The following is a 25677-nucleotide window of genomic DNA, read 5'->3' on the forward strand; positions in this document are numbered from 1 at the left end:
CAGCGCCCATATGGGATGTGGGCACTGCAAGTGGCAGCTTTACCAGCTATGCCACAGTGCCTGCCCCCTCCTTACTCTTTCTATTCTACCACTATGCACTGGGGCTGCCAGCCTAGGGTTTGGCTGACAGATGGGCTTGCCCAGCTCCAGCTCATACAGCATGAATGTGAAACTGACCTTGTTTTCCTAAATTCCAACTGCTGCTGTTTGACCCATTGCTCAAACCAAAACCCCTCTGGCCAGATCAACCATTAACTTTTGAAGTGAACGGAGCTGAAGATTAGTGTCAAGAGTTTAGAGCAGGGCTGACCCTCTAAGCTTTGCCCTTTGCTTACATGTGCCCCACCAGCTCAGATCACCATGCATCTCTTCCACTGCCTTGTTTTTTAGATATCACAGTATCCCATTGGAGAGACCATTCAGTAGGGGTAAGCATTGCTGTTTTCCATCTTGCTTGCTGATGGCTCTTGCAGTTGATTACATGTGTCCCATCCCTCAAAGTGACTGAGTGCTTCAGAGGATTTCCATCTGTAGGGGACACCAGCCAGGAGAACACTGGAGAGGTTTGGAAGGAGGCTGAGAAAAGATTGCAGATAAAGAAAGTAGATGGAGGCAAAGCCAGTCTGGGTCACAATTAGGACCTTGGCTAGCTACTCATCATTAATACAAAAGTTAAAAGTTAAAAACTTTTTAACAAAAGTTAAAAGTTCATGGGAAATGGAATTAAGTGATGTTTATTTTTGTGCAAAAATTTTGGAATTCATGCATAGTTTTTTCATAACACATATTTTCATGAATTTTTTGAAGGCCCCTCAAATGTGTATCTTACTATTCTGGAAAATATAACAAAGATCTTAAATCAAATGACATTCAGATTCAAAAGAAAGAGAAATATACATTTACTGAAGATCTGCTTTTCTAGGAACTAGACTAAATGTTCTCAGTAGATTATTTTAGTGAGCAAGCATGACAACCCAGTGAAGTAGCTATCGATAGACCCATTTGCAAGGAGGGGAAAACTGAGGCTCTGAGAGTTTGTACAGGAGCCCTGATTAAGTCCCATAGCAATGTGCTCTCCAAGTCTCTTCCTTCTCCTCTTTAGAAAAGGTCACTTGATGTTAGATTCCTCTTTATTATACTCCTAAACCAACTTTTTTTTTTTAAAAAAGTTATTTTTTTAAAAAGAGTTACAGAGAGACAGAAGCAGAGAGAGAGAGAGAGAATCTTCCATCTGCTGGTTCACTGCCCAAATGACTGTAATGGCTGGAGCTGGGCCGATCCAAAGCCAGGAGCCAGGAGCTTCTTCCCAGTCTCCCATGTGGGTGCAGGGGCCTAAGGACTTGGGTCATCTTCTACTGCTTTCCCAGGCCATAAACAGAGAGCTGTATCAGAAGTGGAGCAACCAGGACCTGAACTGGTGCCCATATGGATGCCAGCACTGCATGTGGTGGCCTTACCCACTATGCCACAGCATCAGCCCCCTAAACCAACGTTTTGAAGGTATGTGATCAGGGTATTTTATAAGCATGGAAGCTGATATCAAAAGAAGTGGGGTGACTGTCTTATGAGCAGTCCGGCCTGTTGTCTATGGTTGGCAGGCCTTGGCTTACTGTAGTTTGAAAAACCCTGCATAAACCGGCTTTTCCATTCACTGTCAGTGAGAAGTGCAAGTGTCTGTGTTCATGTAATGCTTATAATCTCATCAGGAGAGGGACGCTCCTCAGTTTGCCTGATCCAAGTGATGGGTGTACTATGAACCACATTCCAATGCTTACCTATGCAATGCACACTTGTTTAGCATACACAGCATCCTAGCATTATCCTCCTCTTAATTCCTTGAGTCCCATGTTTTGTAAAGCTAGACAAATACAACTCAGTGTTTTCTACGAAGAAAATACTTGTGGGTGACTGTCGAGAATGATGTGTCTAACACACTCAACCTGTTTATAATATTAAATCTTGAACTGTAGAATAGCATTTTCTTAAGTACTGCTGTTCATTCAGTCTGAAGAGACACATAAACACAGAAACGAATTGACTCAATAGTGTGCACGCCTTCAGTCTTTGTGACAAAAATTGCCTATTATTGAGAGTCTGAACATTTTCAAAAAATTAGAGACAGTTGGAAGGACAGGGTGCAAGAGAATGTTCAGGATGAAGGGAAGGCATGTTCGTGTCCTCTGCTCTATATAGATTGCGACACTTTAAGTTTCCACTATTTCTGTTCCAGTTTGTACAGGAGATCCTGTTGTCACCCTTGGATTATAGGCCCAGAACAATTCCAGCAGCTGCTTGCCCGGTGGGAGCCAGTGCTGCAAATGCCACAAAATGCACAGAGGACTAGGTGAGGCCCCAGTGTTTGGCAGCTCTTTGACCCTTAAAGAAGACAAATCAACACGCGACTTGGACTGTGAGATCAGGAACGTGCTCTTTGGGTTACAACATCAACCTCGCCCGATCACAAACGCGGAAGCTGGCTTCCTTATAATCATGCAGGCTCTCATTTTTAGTGTTGGAGTGGAGGCACGAGCCCAGGGCTCTGGATTTCCAGGCTGGGGCTCCTGCAATTACCTCTCACTGTCATCTGAGACTGCAGCAACCGAGGTCTGGAAACGCACTTCTTGGTATGTGAGCCCGGCTAACCTTTACGCTCCCAGGATCATCAACTTTTTGTTGGAAACGTGAAAGGATGGTTTTGAGAAAATAGTGAAAAGCATACCACGCTGTGAAGACAACCGGAAGCACTGCTCATCTTCTAAACATTGAACCCAACTATATACACATGCAGCAATGCAGGTTGATCTGAGAAATAAGGAGATGCAAAACCAAAGGCCCGACAATTTAGTCAGTTCTCTTCTTCTTTCTCCTCCCAAACTCTGATCTCTCCCCAAACGGCCACATCCTGGAGCACTGGGGCTTTGTTGTTCAGTATCTGAGAGGAGCCAGCTTCCAAGCGTAATAGTCAGGTCCAGAACTTGCAAGAGGCCTCCGGAACACCTAGCAAAATCCCAGGCCTGGCCAGGGGCGAACATGGCTCTTGGGACACATATGGGAAAAATTCCCTGCTTCTCAGCAGAGAGTCTCTTATACCTTGGAAGGATCTTTTGAGCTTTATGTGATCTCCATGCTCCTCCCACAGAGAGGAGCCTTAATATGTCATTTCTACCACGAGACATTCATTCCTTTGTTCCTCAAATATGACAGAGGTGAGGTGGAGGAAGGACTTGTGAAAGCAAATATCCTCCAGTGAGCTATCGCCTATATATTTTTTAAAGATTTATTTTATTTATTTGAAAGAGTTACAGAGAGAGGTAGAAGTCTTCCCTCCACTGGTTCCCTCCCCAGATGACCGCAATGGCTGGAGCTGCACCGATCCGAAGCCAGGAGCCAGGAGCTTCTTCTGGGTCTCCCACATGGGTGCAGGGGCCCAAGGACTTGGGCCATCTTCTACTGCTTTCCCAGGCCAGGAACTATTGCCTATATTTACCCTGGAGTAGCAGTGACATGTTAGATCACAGAAACTGGACATCACAGCTCACCCTGTGCTTTCTTTTGCTTTGCAACAGCTAGTGTGATTGGCCCCCTTTTTGCAAATGGACCATGAATGTGTGCATGTGCATATGCGCCTGTGTACATGTTCATTTCCACAACTTGAGTGAGTAAATCCTTATTCTCCCCTATACTTCTCATCACGTCCCCCTGTCCTCTGCCCGAGGCACTTTCCTATGTGCCAATTCTATGTAATCTCTCTTACAGGAGGAACTGGAGGCCGTGGCTCACTAGGCTAAACCTCCATCTGTGGCACCGGCACGCCGGGTTCTAGTCCCGGTTGGGGTGGGGTGCCGGATTCTGTCCCGGTTGCCCCTCTTCCAGGCCAGCTCTCTGCTATGGCCCGGGAGTGCAGTGGAGGATGGCCCAAGTCCTTGGGCCCTGCACCCCATGGGAGACCAGGAGAAGCACCTGGCTCCTGGCTTCGGATCAGCGCGATGCGCCGGCCGAAGCACACCGGCTTCAGCAGCCATTGGGGGATGAACCAACAGCAAAGGAAGACCCTTCTCTCGTCTCTCTCTCACTGTCCACTCTGCCTGTCAAAAAAAAAAAAAAAAACAACAACACACACACACACACACACAAAGAGGAACTGGAGTTAGTTGCTGAGGGCTTGAACATGTGACCCCCAGGATTCAGATAAAGCTGGTGTAATGGCGCTACGTGGAGAGCCACCCACTGGGCAGGCTGGAGGGCTTGACTGTGCGGGTGGCCAACAGGAAGGTAGGAGCAGCTGGCAAGCTTATCTCCTGGACTACCTCCCCTCCAGAGCTTTGCACTCCCCTGGCTCATACCCTCACCGGCCTTTAGGGGGAGCAGATCCTGTCCCACAAGCATGGGGCAAGGGAGGGGGAGGAGCAGAAGAGCTTTTGGGGAGTGGAGAGGTCTGCCTTGTCATTTGCTACATCCGGTTCCTTAGTACAAGTCTGTTCGTTTATCAGTACAGGAGATGATGGAGTGCCTGAAATGCAGAGTATCAAGAACCCCACTACCCCATTTTTGCCTGCAGCCAGCCAAAATGTCTCTTGTTGGCCCTTGGAGGTCTGGTGACACATGGAAGCCCCACTTGTGCTGGGGATCTGAAGGGAGGTAAGGGGTGGGGGGGGCACAGCTGTGAAATTCCCTAAGAAGGACCCTTTCCTTACTCAGCCTGTGGCTCAGTGGGCATATCCCAGTTTACAGCAGTGCATGAACCTGGCCTCAGATTTGGGGTTGCCCAAAGGTTTCTACATTCCATCCTCACAGTGACCCAGTTGGTCAAAACGGAGGCTCTCATTAGTCTTGTTTTACATATGAGGAAACTGAGGCTGGGGGGGGGCAAGTGATTATGCCAGGGCTGCCCAGAAAGGAAGTGATAAATTGCCCAGGACTGCCAGATCTGTGCTTGGCTGGCCCCTTCAAGCACAGAGGAAAGCAGGGAGGGATGGAGCAGAACTCAGTGAGGGAGATCCTGGGAGAGCCTGCTCCCATCCCGGGACTCAGCTCACAGTCCCCTCCAAAACACTGCTGCCACCCTGTGCCCCTTGTACAGCAGAGGGACTGCAGGCAGTACACGGTCGTGGGGACATAGCGGGGCGATTGACAGCAAGCTCCCTTCATCAATCAGATAGGGACAGTCTGAGTCTTGAGTTTCCCGTCTCTGCCTGCCGGGAAGGGACATCTATTCTTTCCTCCTTAATCCCTGCATCATAGTCCTGCGGCAGAAAAGAGCCTTTCGGTAACTGGGACTTGAGGATAATCTGTGTCTATTTACCAGAGGAGCTGGTGTAAGTAACCGGAAATGGGTGGTCAGTGGCCAGTTTTCTAGGCTCCAACCCTAGAGCTCTGCTGTGTGACCCCGGGCATATCCTTACCCCTCTCTGGGCCTCAGGTTCCTGATCTCACATCACCTTGGATTACATGGTCTCACGGTGATGAAGTGTTTAGGCATGTCTCCATTCATTCCATAAACCTTGCTGGCTGAAGCTTTCCTGCAGACACTGGGCTCGGTGCAGGGAATCCAGCAAGAAGAGAGCATAAGAGGCAGTCTGTGTTGTGGAAAAAAAAAAAAGCTCAGATTGCTATTCTGTAATGTTTTATGGTCATGCTTTCTTTCTCATGCTGACTTACCTTTTCAGAAAATGCCCCCGCTTCCGTTCGAGAATGGAAATTGGCAACGAAAGAGGAAAAAGGTCCAATTTGCGCCTTTGCTATTTTAGGGGCGGTTGAAATTACGAGCCAAAGTGGAGTGATGCGCTTACTGGAGTGACCTCCGCTCTCCAAGACAGGAGAAAACCCAAGTCCTCTGCTTGTGAAGTGGCTCGAGCTCTTGGGCGTGAGGCATTATTATATAAATTCAAGCTCGCTCTGATCCTTAGTACCCTGAGTTGCCTGAAGGGGGGAATGGCACTGCCTGCGTGTGCAGCCCCGGCGCTCGGGCCGCCGCTGCAACCGGAGCAAGGAGCGCCCGCCCGCACCACCTGTCCCCGCCGGCATTCCAGAGTAGAGGCCGAATTGGCAGCCAGCCGGCCCGGGTCGGTCGCCGCCTCAGTCCGTGCGAGCCCTCCTAGGGGTGTGTCTCACGGATTCAACTGCCGGCCGCTCCAGGACGAGCCCCTAAAAGCGTCTTCCTCCCTGGCGGGAGCTGTGCGCGCCCCGCTTTTCGCGCTGCTGCCCCGAGGCCGCCGCAGGCGGATGCACGACCTCAGGCGACGCTGGGACCTGGGCTCCCTCTGCCGGGCCCTGCTCACTCGGGGCCTGGCCGCCCTGGGCCACTCGCTGAAGCACGTGCTGGGTGCGATCTTCTCCAAGATTTTCGGTCCCCTGGCCAGGTAGGTTGTAGGTGAAAACGGGGCTTGCGCTCTCGAGCCAGAACGCGCGGGGCCCCGCGCAGCGGGAAGGCAGCCGCGAGGGGAGGGAAGGGCGCAAAGTTCTAGCTGGCCACTGGCGACCGGGCTCGGGGGCTCCGGAGGAGTGCGGCGTGCATCTGGCCACGCTGCGGCTCCCTCCCCGCCGTTCTGCGGGCGCGGGCAGAGCAGCGTCTTGGCTAGTAAGTCCGGCTGCCTTCCCCCAGGGCAACTCCACAAGCCCGGCTCTGAGCTTACTCGAGGCGGCCTCCCGGGTGGGCAAGCGGGAGCGGGCAAGAGCTGGGCTTGGGCGCGCTTGGGGAGGGATCCCGCCAGCCCAGCAGGCAGCGGCGTGCGCGCCCAGGGAGCTGGGGGGGGGGGGCAGAAGAGCAGGGGGAGAGTCCGGTGGGCGAAGCGGGATGGGGATGGGAGCCACGGACGGAGCCACTGAGAGTGCAGCGAGAAGTGAAGGGGTTCCGGACAGGGAGCAGGAGTTAGGATAGTGGGGGCGATGGGGACAGGCGAGGGGGAACAAGCGCGACGCCGGGCTGAGACCGCGCAGGGGCTCCGGGGAGCTCCGGCGGGGGGAGGGGGCAGGCGGCCAGCGGGAAGGAGTCGGGGTGGGGGGGGCGGTTGTGCGGCAGAAGCCACAGCGCTGAGCCTGCCGGGAAGGAAGGAAGCAGGGAAGGGCGCCTCTGCCGCTGCGGCCGCCGGTGGAGTACTCGGTGCGGAGGGGAGGGGGGGAAAGGGGCGCAACTACGGCGCCAGGGGGAGGGGGCGGTGCGGGCGGGCGGACGGCGAGCGCGGGCTGAGCTGCGGGATTGACGTAACGAGCTTGGGTTTCCCTCAGCGTCGGGAACATGGATGAGAAATCCAACAAGCTGCTGCTGGCTTTGGTGATGCTCTTCCTATTTGCGGTGATCGTCCTCCAGTACGTGTGCCCCGGCACAGAATGCCAGCTCCTCCGCCTGCAGGCGTTCAGTTCCCCGGTGCCGGACCCGTATCGCTCGGAGGATGAGAGCTCCGCCAGGTTCGTGCCCCGCTACAATTTCAGCCGCGGCGACCTCTTGCGCAAGGTAGACTTCGACATCAAGGGCGATGACTTGATCGTGTTCCTGCACATCCAGAAGACCGGGGGCACCACTTTCGGCCGCCACCTGGTGCGCAACATCCAGCTCGAGCAGCCCTGCGAGTGCCGCGTGGGGCAGAAGAAATGCACTTGCCACCGGCCGGGTAAGCGGGAGACCTGGCTCTTCTCCAGGTTCTCCACGGGCTGGAGCTGCGGGCTGCACGCCGACTGGACTGAGCTCACCAGCTGCGTGCCCGCGGTGGTGGATGGCAAGCGCGACGCCAGGCTGAGACCGACCAGGTGAGTGCGCGCTGGCGGCCAAGGCGGGCCCAGAAGCGCTGGAGCGGACCTGGGCCTGGGAGGACTGAGGGCGGAAAGGAGCTGCTGGCGGTTGTCTTGTCGGGGACTCAGAGCGCGACTTGCAACCCAGGGGGTTGCGCTCCTCTCTGGCCTGGCGCGGACGTTTGTGGCACTGTGGCTGTCGCAGGGAGGCATTGGGCTCCCGCCGGGGCGGCATATCTGTCTGTTCAGTTTGGCCTTCTGGGCGGTTGAAAGTGCGTGCAGGGTAAGCGACTAGGCGTACCGGCACGAGCGTCCCCTGGCCGCCGCCCGGACAGGGCACTGCACTCTGACTCCTCGTTTGGAGAACCCCCCCAAACGGCACTGTGCGTGCACCGTCCGTGGGTTCTTCCTCTCCTCTGCATCCCGTTTTCAAAGCCGCCTTCCCGCTCCCGCTCGCCTAGTCTCTTCCCTTTTCCCTCTTATTTTCCCGAGTGAGAAAATTATTCTTGCACTCCAGATCTTGTGTGCTGATGGCTAGGTCTTTCCTTCCGTTTTCCTCTCGCTGTTCCGCACCCCCCCTTCCTTTTACCCTTTCTGTTTCTGTCTTCCTACTCGACTTTAATGCCTCTCTTCTCTCTTCTCCTTCCCCCTTATCTGTATCTGCACTCTACGGGAGATTGGATGTCGCTCTGCCACTGTTCGCGGGTGCCTGGGGAGAGCTCCTGGTGCCCAGCTTGTTTTCCTCACTACTGGCTGCACGGGAAGCGTCTATGTGGCTGTGTTTGGGGGAGGGACACCCCACAGGCCGAGAGGCAGGTGGGGACATCACCCTGGACTCCGTGTAGGGTTCGGGCATGAGGAGCCTGTCCCGATTTACAAAAAAGCCTGATTGCCAGCATGGGGCGCCGCAGCCAGCTCGGTGTCTGGGAGCCTGGGGCTGATGCGGTAAAATTGATGTATGAATAGTCTGTAGCCAGAAGCAAGGGCATTTTCCTTCCTCCATCCGCAGTGCCCCGCTGCTGGAGGTCATGGAGGGGTCGGGGAGGGGGAGGGAGGAGGTGTGTTGGGATGCTGTTGCTCCAGGCAGGGCTGTTGTTTCTGCATTTGCCTAAACCAGATCTAGGCTGGGGCCTGGAGCCTAGTGGGTGGACCAGGTGAGTTTAGCTGAGAGGGAATCTCTGGACTGAGGTCTCTGATCCAGCAAGGACATAGTCCCATTCCCTGCCTCCCCGTTCAGGTCATTCCAGGGACTACGACTGAAAGGCCTGCTTGCCTGGACCCTTCCTGTCTCCCTCAATGCCCTGGACGTGGGATGCTTTGCAGGTGGCTGTTGGAACACAAGATCCAAATGAAGCCCTCTGGTCACTGTTGAGATTTAGAGAAAACGGCGCTCCCTATTTCCCCCTTCACTGTCCCTTTTCTCAGTTTACTGTGTCCTTTCTCAAGTGCCAGAATTGTGGTAGAATCTGTTCGACTTTAATTTCCTTTCCATCACTACCCATTTTTTTTTTCCATCTCAAGAGAACCTTGGCCTCAAGAAGGTGGCCTTCTCAATCTATTGCAACAGTTGTGTAAGTCACTGTCACAACATGATTCTGGTGTTTAAGAAGTTCCCAAAGAATTTAACAATATTGAACATAATTTTTCATGCGGACAGAGCTTGTAGGTCTAGTGAGGGATGGGAACATTAAAAAGGGTCTTTAGAGCAAAAATACAACTACACAGCTATGACTATGGTCGAGAAGTAAAAAGAAGGTCTTGGGCTGCCATGGAAGCCACAGCCCTGTCTGGAGTTTTGCAGTGCACATGAAACTTTACGAATCCTTTTGATCATTTAGGTCAGGTTGTGATGTCAGTGAACGCACATTGTGAATGTGGTGGGAATTATGTATCTGATAGCCATTGTCCCCTAGTAGATTCCTTCAGACATGTTCTGTAACATAACTAGGACCCCTCAAAGCTCTTGCATTGTCCCAAATTGAAGCAAAACTGTTTCAAATGAAATGGGATTTTCTTGGGTATTAAAAAGGTGATACCACAGTGCCATCTAGTCTAATCAAAGGAGAATCATATTTGAAAAGAGTCAGAGTTATTGGGTTTTACAGTGTTTGTAAAAATGAAATACATTTTGCTAGAGAAATACGTTGCTATCTTAAGGGCACGCTCTTCATTTCATTCATGCCTGCCTCCCTCCAGAAATAACTCATCTTGAAGAATAGTGATAGGGTGAAGGTTTCAGGATTTTCCAGATGTTGAGAGATGCCTGGACCAATTCTGTGAGTTCTGATCATCAGTGAGAGTAAAGCTGTGCGAGTGTGTGTGAGTGCGAGAGTGTGTATGGGAGTGTGCAGGCATGTGTAGGAGGTGAAAATTTCGAGCTGTAGGCAGCTGCACTGGCAATGATTTGTGAGGGTGAGGAGGTGATCTCGATGAGAGGATAGGCCTTGGGACTTCCTGTGTTGAGCGGCATCTCCCAGCCAGCTGGTGGTCTCCATGCTCCACTGAAATGAGGAAAAACAGCAACTTTGTTTGGCCTGGGAGTACAGACACCTGGGTCTTCTTCTTTCTAGGCCAGCCATGAACCAGCTGCGTGACCTTGGACCGGAGCCTGTGTAGAGAGTGTGTTCCAATGTATGATGAGCTTTCCTGTCCCTATCTCTGTTATTTCTTTGCAAATTTACACTATCTTTAGGAGGAGAACAGAGAGGACAAAAGTATCCCCATTTAACAGATGATGATGAAGTTCAAAGAGACTGAAGGACTCCTCAAGGTCATTGATCTCCCTATTGGCATAGCATGAATCTGACTCCAATCCCGTTAAACTCCACAATCCTCACTCTGTTGATTGCACCATGATGAACAGGGATTTTTCAAAAAAAAAAAAAAAAAAAGAGGAAAGGATACCATGTTAGTAATCACCACAGGGTGAACATTCAGTAAATGTTAGTTGATGTTATCACCATCACCTGAAATTTCTACACCTGTGAGTTTGGATGAGCTATTGGGCCAGGGTTGCTATACTGGGAGACAAATTGATGTCTATGGCCCTGAGACTTTGTTTCTCAAGAGTAGGTCTCCTGGCTAGATTGCGGGGGGGGGGGGGGCGGCTTCTCCTTGTCGTGTTAGAAATCACTGCAAAGCACAGCAGGGTGAGAGAAAGCTGGGGACCTAGTTGGTGAGCATCCACAAGGACCACTTTTGACTCAAAAGAGTTCATCCCCATTAGGGATTAGCAGGAGAGGTTATTGTGTCTGCAAGCTAAGACCCTGAGCCCCACTCCCCATGCCACGTTTGAAATGATTCCTAGCCTCTGTGGATGGCAAAATATTTGGGTACTATGTAGCCACTGAATTGAAATGCCTTTGATCGCTATTGCATGGAGAGGACAAAGACGGAGTGAGAGTGTGCCTGGCTGTCAAAAGGCTCGAGTTGTTTATTAAGAAGAATATTTCTTTAAAAAAATCAGAAGTTACATGTCATCCGTCTGTCTGCCAATATGTTGTTTGGAGTCAGAGAAGGGTCCCACTCATTTTAGAATTTCTAAGGCCATTTTTGAAAATATGTCGAAACATTGTTGCTCAACAGTGTTTAAAAGTCCCAAATTCTTTAGGCTTTTCTCCACCCGTATTCCTTGTTTGTAATCAGCTATCTAGTGTGCCACTGGGTCTGTGGGAGGAATTCAGAACTGGGTTCAAAGAAATTGTTTTTCACCAGGTCCTGTGCTGGCAGGCACAGATGGGGTGAGGATGGAAGTCAAATCTATGGCTGTGAAAGTCAAAGGATCTGGTTGTATTCCTGTTGCTATCTAGATTTTCAGCAGCTTTCAAGTTTTCAGTAGTCATTTGGAAGGGTAATTATCATTTAAAGTCCAGTAGGACATTACTGACTGGAAAGGAGTAAAAGTGTTTCGATTAAAAAAAAAAAAGGCTTTCTTTTTCTGCTTTTGTTCCATTTTAAATTGTGGCAAAAGCTTTCTTTTATCCCCCCTTTCTTTTCAAAGGATGGCTTTGTTTTGAAAGAGCCAGAGCTTTAGAGACATGTGCCTGGTCATGCCTCGCGTGCCCACGTTCCCACTCCTTCCTTATCTTGATTCTGCACAGGAGCGAGATGACACAACAGGATTCTGGTACAGGGTGAGGCAGTGCGTGCATGGACTGTTCCGGCCAGCAGTGCTGGCCTTGTGGGCTGTCCGCCTGTTGGGCTGTAGACTGTTGGGCTCTCAGCTTCATTTATCCAAAGATGCTTTTTTTTTTCCCACCCATTTGTGATGAGAGCTGTGATGTTGCCTCACTCATTTCACAGAACAGTGTGGGTGTCCAGGGGGAAATCTGCCATGATAACACCTGTAGAATGTCGGCACGGAGAACAAGCATGTCACTGGAATCTCACTAAACCTCTTTAGTTTTCAGGCTGTGGAAAAGGCTACTCAGAATTAGTGTCTCTTAATACTTTTTGGTTAGTATTGTTAAGTGACAGTTGAAATACTAAAACTTGTCTTCTATGGATATCAGTTGGCAGTTGAGGTGTTAGGAGATGACATCGAAAGAATAGTCATCCCTTCCCTCTGTCATCCATTAAACAAAACTTGGAGAAAATGTCTACTCTACTCTAGGGAAGACGACTCACCCTGGCTCTCTCAGAGTTTACGGTAGAGTAGGACAATTTGGTATTTTAGATATTTACTAAAGAAGATGGGTTGTGTTGGAAAACAATTTGAAAATCAGTAATGTCTTTAAAATGTCAGACATGTACCAGAATATGTACAAAAAATGCTAGAGAAAAGTCCATCTGTTGTCTTGTGCTTGAGGTCTAGTCAGCAAACCTGGCAGAATAACTATTACGTCCCCAGAACAGTGCTAGTGGTTGGTAGAGATTAGAGCTAAGACAAAGCCAAAACAGCCAGGGTCACTCTCTGCTGACTGAGGTCCACGAAGTTTGGCATGCAAAGTGCAAAACTGTACTCTAGACAGGTGATGGGAGAAGAAGTCTGTGATTGTGGGCAAGTCTTTTCCCTTCTTTTGCTACAATGTCACCTCTGTAAAGTGGGGGGAGATCTACATGAGATACTTTCTAAGGTTCTTTCCTTTGTAAAGTATGAGGAACAGACCGGAAAAAGAAGAGATCTCTTTGAGAAGGCCTCTGGGGGTAAGAGGGTTATGTTTAGAAGAAAGTAGGCATTGTGGATGTGCATTGTATCCTCCTGGTATTGGGAGATTTAGTAGCTTCCTCTAGCCAGTTCTGGCCAGGACTGAGAGGGTTCATGTTTGAGAAAGTGCTAGTTAGGGAGGTAGTGGAGGGAAGCCGATGTTTAAAGGGTCTGGAATGACAATAAGCAAGGTGAACCCCGGTGAATATGAGGAGTTCTTGGATGGAAAGAATGTAAAAAAAAAAAAAAAAGAAAAGTAAGTGAAGACCTCACTTCATTAAAGCTTAAAGGTATCTTTTTGGTTTCCAGTCTAGAATGGAGGTGGCACCATTGACCAGCACGTGGAGGTTGACAAGGGGATCTAGTTTAGACTGGGAGGATACTAAAAAGCTTTGACTGGGCGCCCGATTGCCTAGACTTTGATGGACAAAACTTGAAAGGAATGAGAACTGGGGCTCTGGAGCAGGTTAGGGCTTAGTTGTAGATGTGGTTGTGGGACTCTGTAAACTCAGATCCAAATTCACAATTGGCATTATTATTTAAATGATAGCAACAATTCACATATGTGCCTCTTAGCCCAGGAAAAGAATGTTTGAATAAAGGAAAAGATCGACAGTTATGATTACATAAAAATGTGAAATGTTCATCTGTCAAACAAAAAGCCAAAATGAAAAGGCGTATGTGGAACTGGTGAAAATATGCACAACAATTACAACAGACAAAAGGCCTACGTCTTCCCAGTATGTATGACTTGATTACAGAAACAAAAGACATGACCAGACAGTTTGCCACCTGGGACTCTCACCTAGTTTACATACATGGAAAAAATGTTAAGTCTCACTGATACTAAGGAGATGCAAAAATGCAAGTTTGAATATGTAAGCATAGGATACTTTTTGGCTCTCTCATTAACCCTGATTAAAAAAAAAAAATCAACATCACCACCAAACAAAACATGCTAGTACCCAGTGCTGACAAGTTGTTGATAGAAATGTAAATTTGGAATATCCTTTTGGTAATAAAATATATAACATAATTAAATAGTGTTCAAATATCTGTTTCTTTGACCTGCATTTTTAATGATTTTGCTGAAAAAATAATCTATGCTTTTCATTCATTTACTTATTCATCTATTTTGTCAACAAATATTTATTGAACATTCTACTATCACTGTGCTGTGTGCTTGGGGCACCATGAGGAACCAAGCAGACATGTCCTCTGCCTTCATGAAGTGGCAAAGATATACATGAAGCAAATGATCAATGACTAAAAATTGTGAGAAGTGAAATTGTAGGGGAAAAGTACGGGGTGTTATGAGAACATAGCTGAGGGGGCTTTGAAAAGTTCATGGAAAATGGAATTGAAAGATAAGCTTATTTTGGTGCAAAAAAGGTTGAAATCCATATATAGGTTTTTAAAATATATAGTTTATTTAAGTTGTACAAGTTTCATATATTTCCTTTATACCATTATAGAAACATAGTGGCACTTCCTCCACCCTCCCTCCCACCCACATTCCCACCCTTCCTCCCTGTCCCCCTCATATTCCCACTCTTAATTTTTACAATCTTTTTAAAGTACACTTATATAGGTTTTTGATAATGTACATTTTCACGGACATTTTAAAGGTCTATTATATGCATGGATTTCAACATTTTTGCACCCAAAGACATTTTCTAATTCCATTTTCCACAAACTTTCTTAAGTTCCCTGTTACTAGGTGGCTAGGTGACTTTGTTGCAAGTGCAGCCAACTGGAAACAATATTAGAATCCACAGAGAGGAGCATGGTTCAAGAAACCACATGGTCATGCGCTGCATAACGGCATTTCAGTTAATGACTGCATATATGAGGGTGGTCTCCTAAGAGTTTATTGCCTAGTGACCTTGTTGCTGTTGTAGTTTGTGTAGGTGTTCTCTGTGATGTTTCTGCAATGATGAGAGCACCTGATGACTAATTTTTCATAGTGTATCCATTGTTAAATGACACGTGAGTGAACATCCACCTGAAGGATTGTTATAAACCATTTAAATTGCTAGTAATTGAATGCTAAGGGAAAACAAATTACATTTAAATTACTAGTAATTTAATGCTGAGGGAAAATAAAAATTTAGACTAAGTATGAGTACAACTATGTTAAAGAAAGAAGACGCAGCGGCACAGCAGTTAAGATGCCACTTGGCATCCTATATTAGAGTGTCTGGGTTCAAGTACCAGCTCTGCTTCTGAGTCTAGCTTCCCACAAATACACTGCTGGGAGGCAGCAGGTGATGGTTCAGACACTTGGGTCCCTGCCACCCACATGGGACAGACATATTAAGTTCTTGGCTCCTGACTTCAGCCTGGTCTAACCCCAGCTGTTGCAGGAATTTGGGAGAGTGAACCAGCAAATGAAAGATCTGTGTGTCTGTCTCTGTGTCTCTGCCTTTCAAAAAAAACCTAAAAACATAAAGGAGAATGAGAGCGAGAGAGAAAGCATCTTCCCAATCCCCCCAAATCTGAGCATAAAAGACAGAGATTGGAAGAAAAACATAGTAGGATAATAATAGATTTATTTTCTTATACTGCTTTTCTGAAGATTTTGAATTTCCTTTGTGAGCATACCTTCCTTTTATAATAAAATAATTATTAAAAATTAAAAACTAATGTTTTACTGTGGGTGTGATAAATGCCACTCTTGTGTTCTCTTTGGTTCCTGAGGAATATAGCTGGTTATTCCATTAGTCTCTTGATATCCTGGGAGCCCGTAATGAGGAAAACAGCCTCAACCAAATAGCCCTCAGACTGAAGGGCAGAGGTGATGAGCCAGGTGTTGGAATCTACTGATTTTTCTGATAATTTTCTGTTATAATCTCAAGCAGTCTATGCTGCTCTTATGCCAGGACGGTATAGAGATATTTGAGTGAATTGTTAGTGTTTCTTCTCTATTTAAAGTTTAAATGGGACAGGAAGTTAATAGTGGCACACAGTTGAAAATTAAGTCTTATTCTTTTCAGCTAGAGCCACCTAGGAGAGTCTGTGCTTGGGATCTTCACAAACCTCTTCCCAGAGCTGAGGGTCTGGCTGGAAGAGTACTCTTGGAGTTGGTGAAGGACTGTCATTTGAAACACTTGTAACTGAGGACTCAGATCAGTTAGTGCATATATTGCTCTCATCTGGGAGAGAAAAGGAGTCCACTCAGCTCATCATCCTCTTTCTAGAGTAATTTCCCTGATTAAAGCATTCCCCTGAGTTACAGGGAGCTGATGAGAGCACCTCGTTCCTCCACTATTCTGGATATCTGATGGGTTGCTCTATATACATTTAGAGTGGTACATGAGCTTACTATTGAAAGTCCACTGACACTGCGCCCTATGTGCACGATGTTTTGACAGTGCAAACAATGTGATTCACAATTGAAAAGCTACTGCTGACATTCTGTAACACATAAACTTAGATATTTAACCATTGAGTTTAGAAAGAAAGGTATGGATGGGGATTTCTCTCTTTCTATTAAAGGATAATAAAAAAGCCACTTAATGGTATAGGTCATGTAAAGCAATGTCATTTTAAGCTGAGATAAATATTTTTCTAAAGTCCAGTAAACAGTTTATTGGCAAAAGAGCTCTTCTCGTTTTACTAGTTATTGGACTTTGCAGATTATTCAGTTGGTCTTATTGCATCCCATTTGTTATTTCTGCCATTCTGCCTGTAAGAATAGTGTTGAAGACTTTGACACATTTCTGAGCCTTACACTAAATAAATCTGTCTTGCACGTTCCACTGTGCTTTTTCTGGAGTATTATAAATATTCAAATATAGGCATATATGCAGATTCAAAACAAAATTCAATATGTGCAAATTCTGCATAAATTCCATATTTATAAGTTAGCGATAGTTTTAAACTTGTTATCTGATGATATAAGTGTATCTGATATGAGCTCATGGGAACTACCAATAAATATATTTTCCTGATTAAACTATGAGCTCCTTTCAGTAACAATTTAAACTTCAATTCTGGGTTGTATTATAAGAGAATAATTTGCACTTCATTTGCTCTGAATTGTCAAGAATAGTGTTCTTTCCTGATGTAAATGTCTGTTAAGAGGGATTCTTATTCAGTTTGATTGCTTTTTAAATTTTACTAGAAGAGATACCCTAATGTGCTGAGAGAATTGGTCTATTTCTTGTGAAGAGTGTAGCCCAATGAATCACTTTCATGTACTTTTCGTTAGGAATACAGAGAAATTGAAATGTGAAATACATCGATTTACATCAAATGGATTAGTCCTGTATGAACCATTCCTTCTATTAATTGGCTTTGTTCCATAAGTTTACTAATAATGAAAAATCTTTAGTAGAGAATGTGTTTCAACTCACTCACGGAGAACCCTGGACTTCTGCAAACTTCCCACAGAGAATGAATGCAAGCAAAAGGTATTTAGAAATTGACTATGGCTACCAAGTTACAGGTAGGCAATCCAGAGATACTTGAAACAGGCCCTTTTATGATGATAGTCAATTCCTCAATTATTACAATCAATAGGAGGGGACTAAGTCACCATTTAAAATACATAGATTATTCCAAATGGATGAAAGCACAAAATCCAGCTACATGATGTGTGTTCATATAAAAGACAAAGGTAAAACAGAAGAATACTGAAAGCACTGGAGTAGATATTCTGTGAAAACTCTAACCAGAAGAAATCTGATATAGCTCCATTGATATTAGACAAAGTAGACTTTGAAGAAGAACCATTATTGGGGATAAGTAATTAAAATGTAATTATTCAGATGACAATTCTAAACTTGTGTGTACTTAATACTATAGTTTGAGATATATAAGGCAAAAGATGACAGAGCTATAAGGAGAAATTATAAAATCTATTGGCATCATTCAGAATTGGCTAGATGAACAAAAAATGGATATAGCAGATCTGAAAAACAATTAAAAAGCTCAATATAATGAATGTGTATTAATATAGACACACACATATACGTGTGATGGATACACACACAAATACATATCTACTAAACGTTATGTGTGTGTATTATACATATTTTTCCACCCAGTTGGAGAAACACATTCGTTTTTTTTTTAAGATTTATTTTATTTATTTGAAAGTCAGAGTTACACACAGAGAGAAAATGAGAGAGAGAGAGAGAGAGAGGTGTCTTCCATTCGCTGGTTCACTCCCTAACTGGCCACAATGGCTGGAGCTGCACTAATCTGAAGCCAGGAGCCAGGAGCTTCCTCCGGGTCTCCCATGTGGGTGCAGGGGTCTAAGGATTTGGGCCATCCTATACTATTTTCCCAGGCCATAGCAGAGATCTAGATCAGAAGTGGAGCAGTCGGGTCTCGAACTGGCGCCCATATGGGATGCTGGTACTGCAGGTGGCAGCTTCACCCACTACGCCACAGCACTGGCCCTGAAATACACATTCTTCTCAAGCACATATGGTACACTTTTGAAAATAGACCATGGGGCTGGCGTTGTGGTGTAGCAGGTTAAACCTCTGCCTGCAAGGCTGGCATCGCACCCTGCTAAGTCATCTGGGAAAGCAGCAGAAGATGGGCCAAGTGTTTGGGCCCTTGCACCTACCTGGGAGATCTGGAAGAAGCTGTAAGGCTCCTGGCGTCGGCCTGGCCTATCCCTGGCTGTTGTGGCCATTTTAACCCGCAGATGGACGATCTCTCTCTCTCTCTCTCTTTCTGTCTCTCCTCCTGTCTCTGTAACTCTGCCTTTCAAGTAAATAAAAAAATCTTCAAAAGAAGAAAAGAAAATAGACCACACAATAAGCAAGCCCTAAGGATTGTCTTGAAAAACATAAGTGAAAAATTTTTGTTAGAGACCACACTCCTGATCATCTCCAGTGCGTAATCATGGGGTGTTGTAACTAGTCAGGGAGGGACAAGGGAAGGGGTTATGAAGGGCATATGAAGGAGCATTAGCAGTCTGATACATTTGGAAGTCTTACCAGTCTTTTACTGATTACATCAAATTTCTCTAAAGTAATTTTTTGAAAGATTTATTTATTTATTTGAAAGTCAGAGTTACACAGAGAAGGAGAGGCAGAGAAAGTGAGAGAGAGAGAGAGAGAGAGAGAGAGAGAGAGAGAGAGAGATCTTCCATCTGATGATTCACTCCCCCATTGGCTGCAATGGCCAGTGCTGTGCCAATCTGAAGCCAGGAGCCAGGAGCTTTCTCTGGTTTCCCACGCAGGTTCAGGGACCCAAGGACTTGGGCCATTTTCTACTGCTTTCCCAGGCCATAGCAGAGAGCTGGATGAGAAGTGGAGCAGCTGGGACTCGAACTGGCACCCATATGGGATGCTGGCACTGCAGGCGGCAGCTTTACCTGCTATGCCGCAGCGCCGGCCCCTACATCAAATGTCTTAATTTCCAGTGCAAAAATCAAGAACTCCAAAACTCAGGCAAAGAGACATGTTGTAAAGAGATGGGTTTAACCAGATAACTTTTAGTGATTGTTTTTTGTTTTTTAAAAACCTATTAGCATTTTGTGATACCTTCTGAGCCAGGCCCTGTGCAAGCAGCATAACATATATTTTCTCATTTAATCCTCAAAACAACACTCTGAAACAGATGTTTTAAAAAAACCTATTTAAAGATAAGAAAATAGAGAATTGGACCAGCTATATAACTTGCCCAAATCTACACAGCCAGACAGCGTTGGTGCTGGAATTTAAAACCAGCTGGGACACCTGGCCTGTCTGGTGTATTTTCATGTCTACTACAATTTCAGAGAAATCTACGAACCCCTTTATCTTTTTTGTGGCTTTGTCTATACAAGCTAAGTGCATTGGAGACTTGAAGTGACTATCTGGAGATATCAGGACCCAACATGCTAACTGATTTTTGAAAAGCCCCTTTAAAAATCATGCAATAAAAAGTGATCTTTGAAGGTGAACTCTGCAGGTTCTTTTTCCCCCCTCTTAAATAAAGGTTTAGATATGCAAGTTATTTCAAAGGCTTTCAGCATGAGTTCCCACAGAAGAATTATGGTGTAGGGGCAGTAAAAAAAAGAAAAGAGTTATGCTAGAGGAAAGATTTGCTTTTTTTATATAGATAAAGAAAATTGAACCTTAACTGTATTTAATTTTGGCCCCATGTGGACTGAAAATACGGTGTACATGCTATGCAGGATTTGTAAGAGGCCAAAGCATCTTGCTCTTTCTAGAATATTGGTGATGTCTCATTAGCAGTGCCAGTTGTACTGCCTTGGCCAAACATGCCCTGTTTCTATAACTGACATTGTTTTTTGCTCCATTAGGTCTGTGCAGACACAGCATTTGGAGGCTAGTGTATTTGAGTTCAACCGGGCAGCTCAGGTAAAATGGGCACTGAGAAGCCAGTGAAATAAAAAGATTTCCTCTCAAAGTGAGTGAGGGGTCCCAGAGAACATGAATCCTGAAGCCTGCCCTTACTCCAGGGGCTCATCATGAAAGGGCTAAGAATGTGTTTTGTTACTGAAAGGACCAAGCAAGGGTGGCAAATTCCCATAGGAGTGACCATCCTCTCCTTTTTGGAAGAGGCAGCCTCAGAAACCGCCATTACCTTTCTCTGAAGGGAGGAGAGAACTTTCACTTTGACTATGACCCTATCGGAATAAGATCAAAGTCAGCGAACTCTAAAGGCTTCCATAGCCCTGGCAACTCATGACTAGAGCCTAGGGAGATTACTGACGCCATGAACAGGAGTGTCAAATTGTTAAGTCAGCAACAGGAGTCACTGTGTACTTACATCCCATGTGGGATCTGTCCTTAATGTGTTGTCTAATGTGCAGTGATGCTATAACTAGTACTGAAACAGTATTTTTACACTTTGTGTTTCTGCGTGGGTACAAACTGATGAGATCTTTACTAATTATATACTGAATCGATCTTCTGTATATAAAGATAATTGGAAATGAAAAAAAAAACAAACCTGGTGTTAAATTGGAAATGGCATAGAAAATTAATTAATTTTTAAAAAAAATATTATGTAGGATCTCTGTCTTTAATGTGCTGTACACTCTTATTTAATGCTATAACTAGTACTCCAACAGTATTTTTTTTCACTTTGTGTTGCTATATGGGGGCAAACTGTTGAAATCGTTACCTAATATATACTAAACTGATCTTCTGTATATAAAGAGAATTGAAAATGAATAATGATGTGATTGGAAGGGGAGAGGGAGCGGGAAAGGGGAGGGTTGTGGGTGGGAGGGAAGTTTTGGGAGGGGGAAGCCATTGTAACCCATAAGCTGTACTTTGGAAATTTATATTCATTAAATAAAAGTTTAATTAAAAAAAAAGAAAAAAAAAAGAAACGGCCATTAAAGAGGATATGCAAATTAGCATTGGCCTACCTTCCTGATGGACGTGATTAGTGTGGGCAGCAGAGAAATTAGGTTGGAGGCACAGAAGAATGGTAAAAAGACGCCCACTACACTCAGAGGCCAGTGCGACCCTGGGCTCATGACCACTTACGGCAGATGTCTCAAGGCTGAGAGTTTGCTAAGTGGAAGATTAACTGGCAAAACATCTTGAAGGCTGATAAACTGTTTGAACCTATCAGCCAGACAGTTTAGAAGCAAAACTGCTTATTATTTTTGAGGTTGCTTTTACTGAAAATGGTGCAGTATTTTCCAAGAGTGTAATAGGCTAGCTCCAACTAATTAAAGCAACGCCAAAATGAGGTGGATTGGGTTGAGTGATGTGTAGTAGGGTATTCATGAAAAATTAGTTCAATAAATAAAAACTGTAATAGATACATAGCAATGATGTTATATATAAACACACTATAAGATTAATGAAAGGAAATTAGACCAATATGAGAATATGAAGCTGAAGTAAGTTATTTTTTCCTAAATTACATTAGAGAACAGAATGGTATGTATTTCCTTTCAGGTGAATATCCATGCTTAGCATCTACCACCTTCGGTTTGTTTTTTGTGACTTGGAAGCAAACCAAAAAATTAGAGAGAGAGAGAGAGAGAGAGAGACAGAGAGAGAGAGACAGAGAGAGAGACCATTTTAGCATTAGTATAACATTTTGCAATCTTCTGGCATCTTTTCGTATGTGTTACTGTATGGATGTACATTAAATACGTATCTCCCTCTCACTTATATGTTTATAAAGCTATATACACATGTGTGCCCAAAGTAAATAAGTAAGTGATGTATGTTGGACAATGTTTAGTGACTTAATGACAATAAGGGGGGGGGGGGCGGTTAAAAAATACTTTGCTTTCCCAATCTAATTGCTTCCATGCTTTTTGGTTTACGCTCTTAAAGATAGAATCCATTTAAAGTGGCAGAATTTGCATACATACAGCATTGAGTGAGACTTCTATTTATTCCAGGTGGTCTTGAAAAATTATTAGCTAAGGGCTTAGAGACCTGGATGTCACAAGATCCATGAGGATGAATCCGGAATCACACTTTTTGGTTTCCAGCAGGTCCTCCTGTAAGCTTATGGGAAGGCATATGCTTTTGATATGGGGGAGCTGCAGCTAGACCATTTAATGCAACCAGATTAGCTCATTTCATCTCAACTGGGGCGTCCTGTTTTGCAGGCACTTTGCCCAATGCCATTGTCAGAAAACGGCTCATAATTTGCCATAGTTCAGCTGAATGCTAACTGAAAGGTTGCATACACGATTCATATACATGAAAGTTAGCAGTTGCATTGACAAACTTGAGGGGTGAGAGGGATAAAAGGAGTTTGGGTTAAAAGATAGGAGAAGCTGAGTGTGGTTCATTTATTGTGACACATTCACTAATATAGGATGGTAATAGGGGAAATGGGGTGAGAGGTATGTGGGAACTCATAGGACTATGTCAACAATTTTTGTTTTGTAAAATTAATTATAATAAAGATTAAAATAAAATAATGGGTTAGATTGGAATGAGCAGGGTTGTGATGTGTCATGTTTATTTTGCATTTCAATCATGATGTGACATAGCCATTATTCATTGTAGGAAGCCTATGGTTCCGGCGTCCAGGGCCTGGGGTCTGACTCCAGGATGCAGCACAGTCTGATTTACAGAGAGCTCTCATATGCAGTAAACCTGGCATGATGGAGAAGTCTGAGTGCCATAAAGCCTGTGGTGTGCACAGCTGGATCATTTAGATCTTGGTTGTATGCCTTGGTGATTTCTGAATTTCGCTTAGTACAAGAAACCTAGAAGAAAGAAAATAGATATTATCTCTAAACTTAATTGGCGATAGGAGTCCTGAAGAAATGGTAAGAGTTTCGGTTGAGGGATCAGAAGCTAATGGTAGCCCTGCGAAAGAGAAATACCTCTGGGTAAAGTATAAATTATTGCTACCATTAAATGTTGAACTGTCTTTTAGTGACTCTGACCTCCTGCTTCCAAATGTGACTTCACTTATAATGACTGAAAGCTTTGGGGACCACCGCTGCACCCATGTCAGCTTCAGGGCTCTTGATGGAAGCAATAGTTGCATGGAAATGTTGTCAGGTGTATCAGTGAGTAGTTTAGAAGTCAGGGCTACAGGTGGCTCTAAGCTTGGGTTTCTGGGCCATGATGGTTGTGTGGATTTGGGAGTAAGAGCTAGTTTGAGTGCCTTCTATGATGCAGCCTAATGCCTCAAGATTCATCCACGCAGCTGTGTGGAGTAGTAGTTCATGGTCTTTTATTGTCAAAGAATATTCCATATTAAATGTGTACCACAGTGTGTTTAATCGCTCACCTATTGAAGGGTGTCTGGACTGATTCTATTATGGATAAAACTGCCCTGACCATTCATGTACAAGCTTTTGTGGAATGAGTAGTTTTTATTTCTCTAGAATAAATGCTCAAGAATGCACTCTTTTTTAGTAATTTGATAATTCCATGTGTAGTTTTTAAAAACAGATTTATTTATTTATTTGAAAGTCAGAGTTGCAGAGAGAGAAGGGGGGACAGAGAGAGAGAGAGAGAGAGAGAGAGAGATCTTCCATTCATTGGTTCAAGGCTAGGCCAGACCAAAGTTGAGAGCCAGAAACTCAATCCATGTCACCAATGTGGATCACAGGGGCCCAAGTACTTGAACAATCATCTGCTCTCTCCTAGAGTGTGCAATAGCAGGAAGCTGGAATTGGGAGCTGTGTTAGGACTCCCACCCAAGCATTCCTTTATGGGATGCAGGAATCTTTTTTTTTTTTTTTTGACAGGCAGAGTGGACAGTGAGAGAGAGAGAGACAGAGAGAAAGGTCTTCCTTTGCCGTTGGTTCACCCTCCAATGGCAGCTGCGGCTGGGGCGCTGCGGCCGGCACACCGCGTTGATCTGAAGCCAGGAGCCAGGTGCTTATCCTGGTCTCCCATGGGGTGCAGGGCCCAAAGACTTGGGCCATCCTCCACTGCACTCCCGGGCCACAGCAGAGAGCTGGCCTGGAAGAGGGGCAACCGGGACAGAATCCGGCGCCCCAACTGGGACTAGAACCCGGTGTGCCGGCGCCGCAAGGCGGAGGATTAGCCTAGTGAGCCACGGCGCCGGCCGGGATGCAGGAATCTTAACAGCATCTGCACCACTAAGCTAAAACACCTGCCCTACTTTCATTGATTTTTATCAATTCTTTTCCAAATATCAGTTCCCACTATATTCCACAATATTTCTTTTCTTGTTTGCTTTAGGTTTAGTGTGCTTTTTTCTTTTCAGTGTTTTATGGTGGAGTTTGAGAGTTTCTTTTTTTAAAAATAGACATTATAGCTATAAAATTTCCTCTAAGAACTGCTTTACCTGCATCCCATAAGTTTGGATATGTTTTATTTATTTTTCATTTATCTCAAAGTATTTTCTATTTTCCCTTGTGATTTTTTTTCTTTGACCTTTTGTTTATTTTGAATTGTGATGTTTAATTCCACGTTTTTGTGACTTTCTCTAAGTCCCTCTGTAAGTAATCTGTAATTGCATACTTTTGTGATTGGTGAATACATATTACAAACTTTTAAATTAGACTGATATGTGTTTTATGGCATAACATATTATCTGTCCCGGAGAATTGAATGTTCCATTTACATTTGAGAAGATTATGTATGCTGCTATTTTGGGGGGAATATTCAGTAGATGTTTGCTAAGACTTGTTAGTTTATTGTGTTCTTTAAGATTTATATGTCCTTGACTGTCTTTTTCTAGTTCTTCTATACATTATTATCTTATACAGGATGTAAATCCTCCAATTGATATTATTATTGTTGAATTATCTGTTTCTTTCTTTAATCCTGTCAATTGTTGCTTCATGTGTTTTGGGGCACTTGCGTATAGCTGAATATATATATATTTATAATCATTATGTTTTCTTTACACATTGTTCTTTTTATCACTGTAAAAATCTCTTTAGTAACTTTTATTAATGTCTATTTTCTCTAATAGTAGTTCATCAATTCTGTTATTTCTCATGGCTCCTATTTCTGTGATGTATTTTCTCTTCTTTTTCTTTTTAAAGATTCATTTATTTATTTGAAAGTCAGAGTTACACAGAGAGAGGAGAGGCAGAGAGAGAAAGATAGAGAGGTCTTCCATCTGATGGTTCACTCCCCAGATGGCTGCAAGGGCCGGAGCTGTGCTTATCCGAAGCCAGGAGCTTCTTCCGGGTCTCCCACACGGGTGCAGGGACCCAAGGACTTGGGCCATTTTCTACTGCTTTCCCAGGCCATAGCAGAGAGCTGGATTGGAAGAGGAGCAGCTGGGACTAGAACCGGCGCCCACATGGGATGCTGGCGTTTCAGGCTAGGGCGTTAACCCGCTGCGCCACAGCGCCAGCCCCTTCTCTTCTTTTTCTCTCGGACTATTTGTATCTGAATATAAATGTGTTTCAT

The 25677-nt window shown here is 45.1% G+C and overlaps 1 protein-coding gene across 3 annotated transcripts in view; it reads left to right on the plus strand.

The window, feature by feature from the left end:
- Positions 1–5931: 5931 nt before the first annotated feature.
- HS6ST2 (heparan sulfate 6-O-sulfotransferase 2) overlaps positions 5932–25677 on the plus strand; it is a 326372-nt gene continuing 306626 nt past the window's right edge. For 2 of the 3 annotated variants that reach the window (XM_062183205.1, XM_062183206.1), the window contains exons 1-2: positions 5932–6359; positions 7225–7743. In XM_062183205.1, the coding sequence (XP_062039189.1) occupies positions 5932–6359; positions 7225–7743 (947 nt within the window). Of the gene's footprint in view, positions 6360–7033; positions 7100–7224; positions 7744–25677 lie in introns of those variants that run through there. The other variant, XM_062183207.1, reaches the window with a different exon arrangement.

The sequence above is a fragment of the Lepus europaeus genome, chromosome X (genome assembly GCF_033115175.1).
Source record: "Lepus europaeus isolate LE1 chromosome X, mLepTim1.pri, whole genome shotgun sequence".
Lineage (NCBI taxonomy): Eukaryota > Metazoa > Chordata > Mammalia > Lagomorpha > Leporidae > Lepus > Lepus europaeus.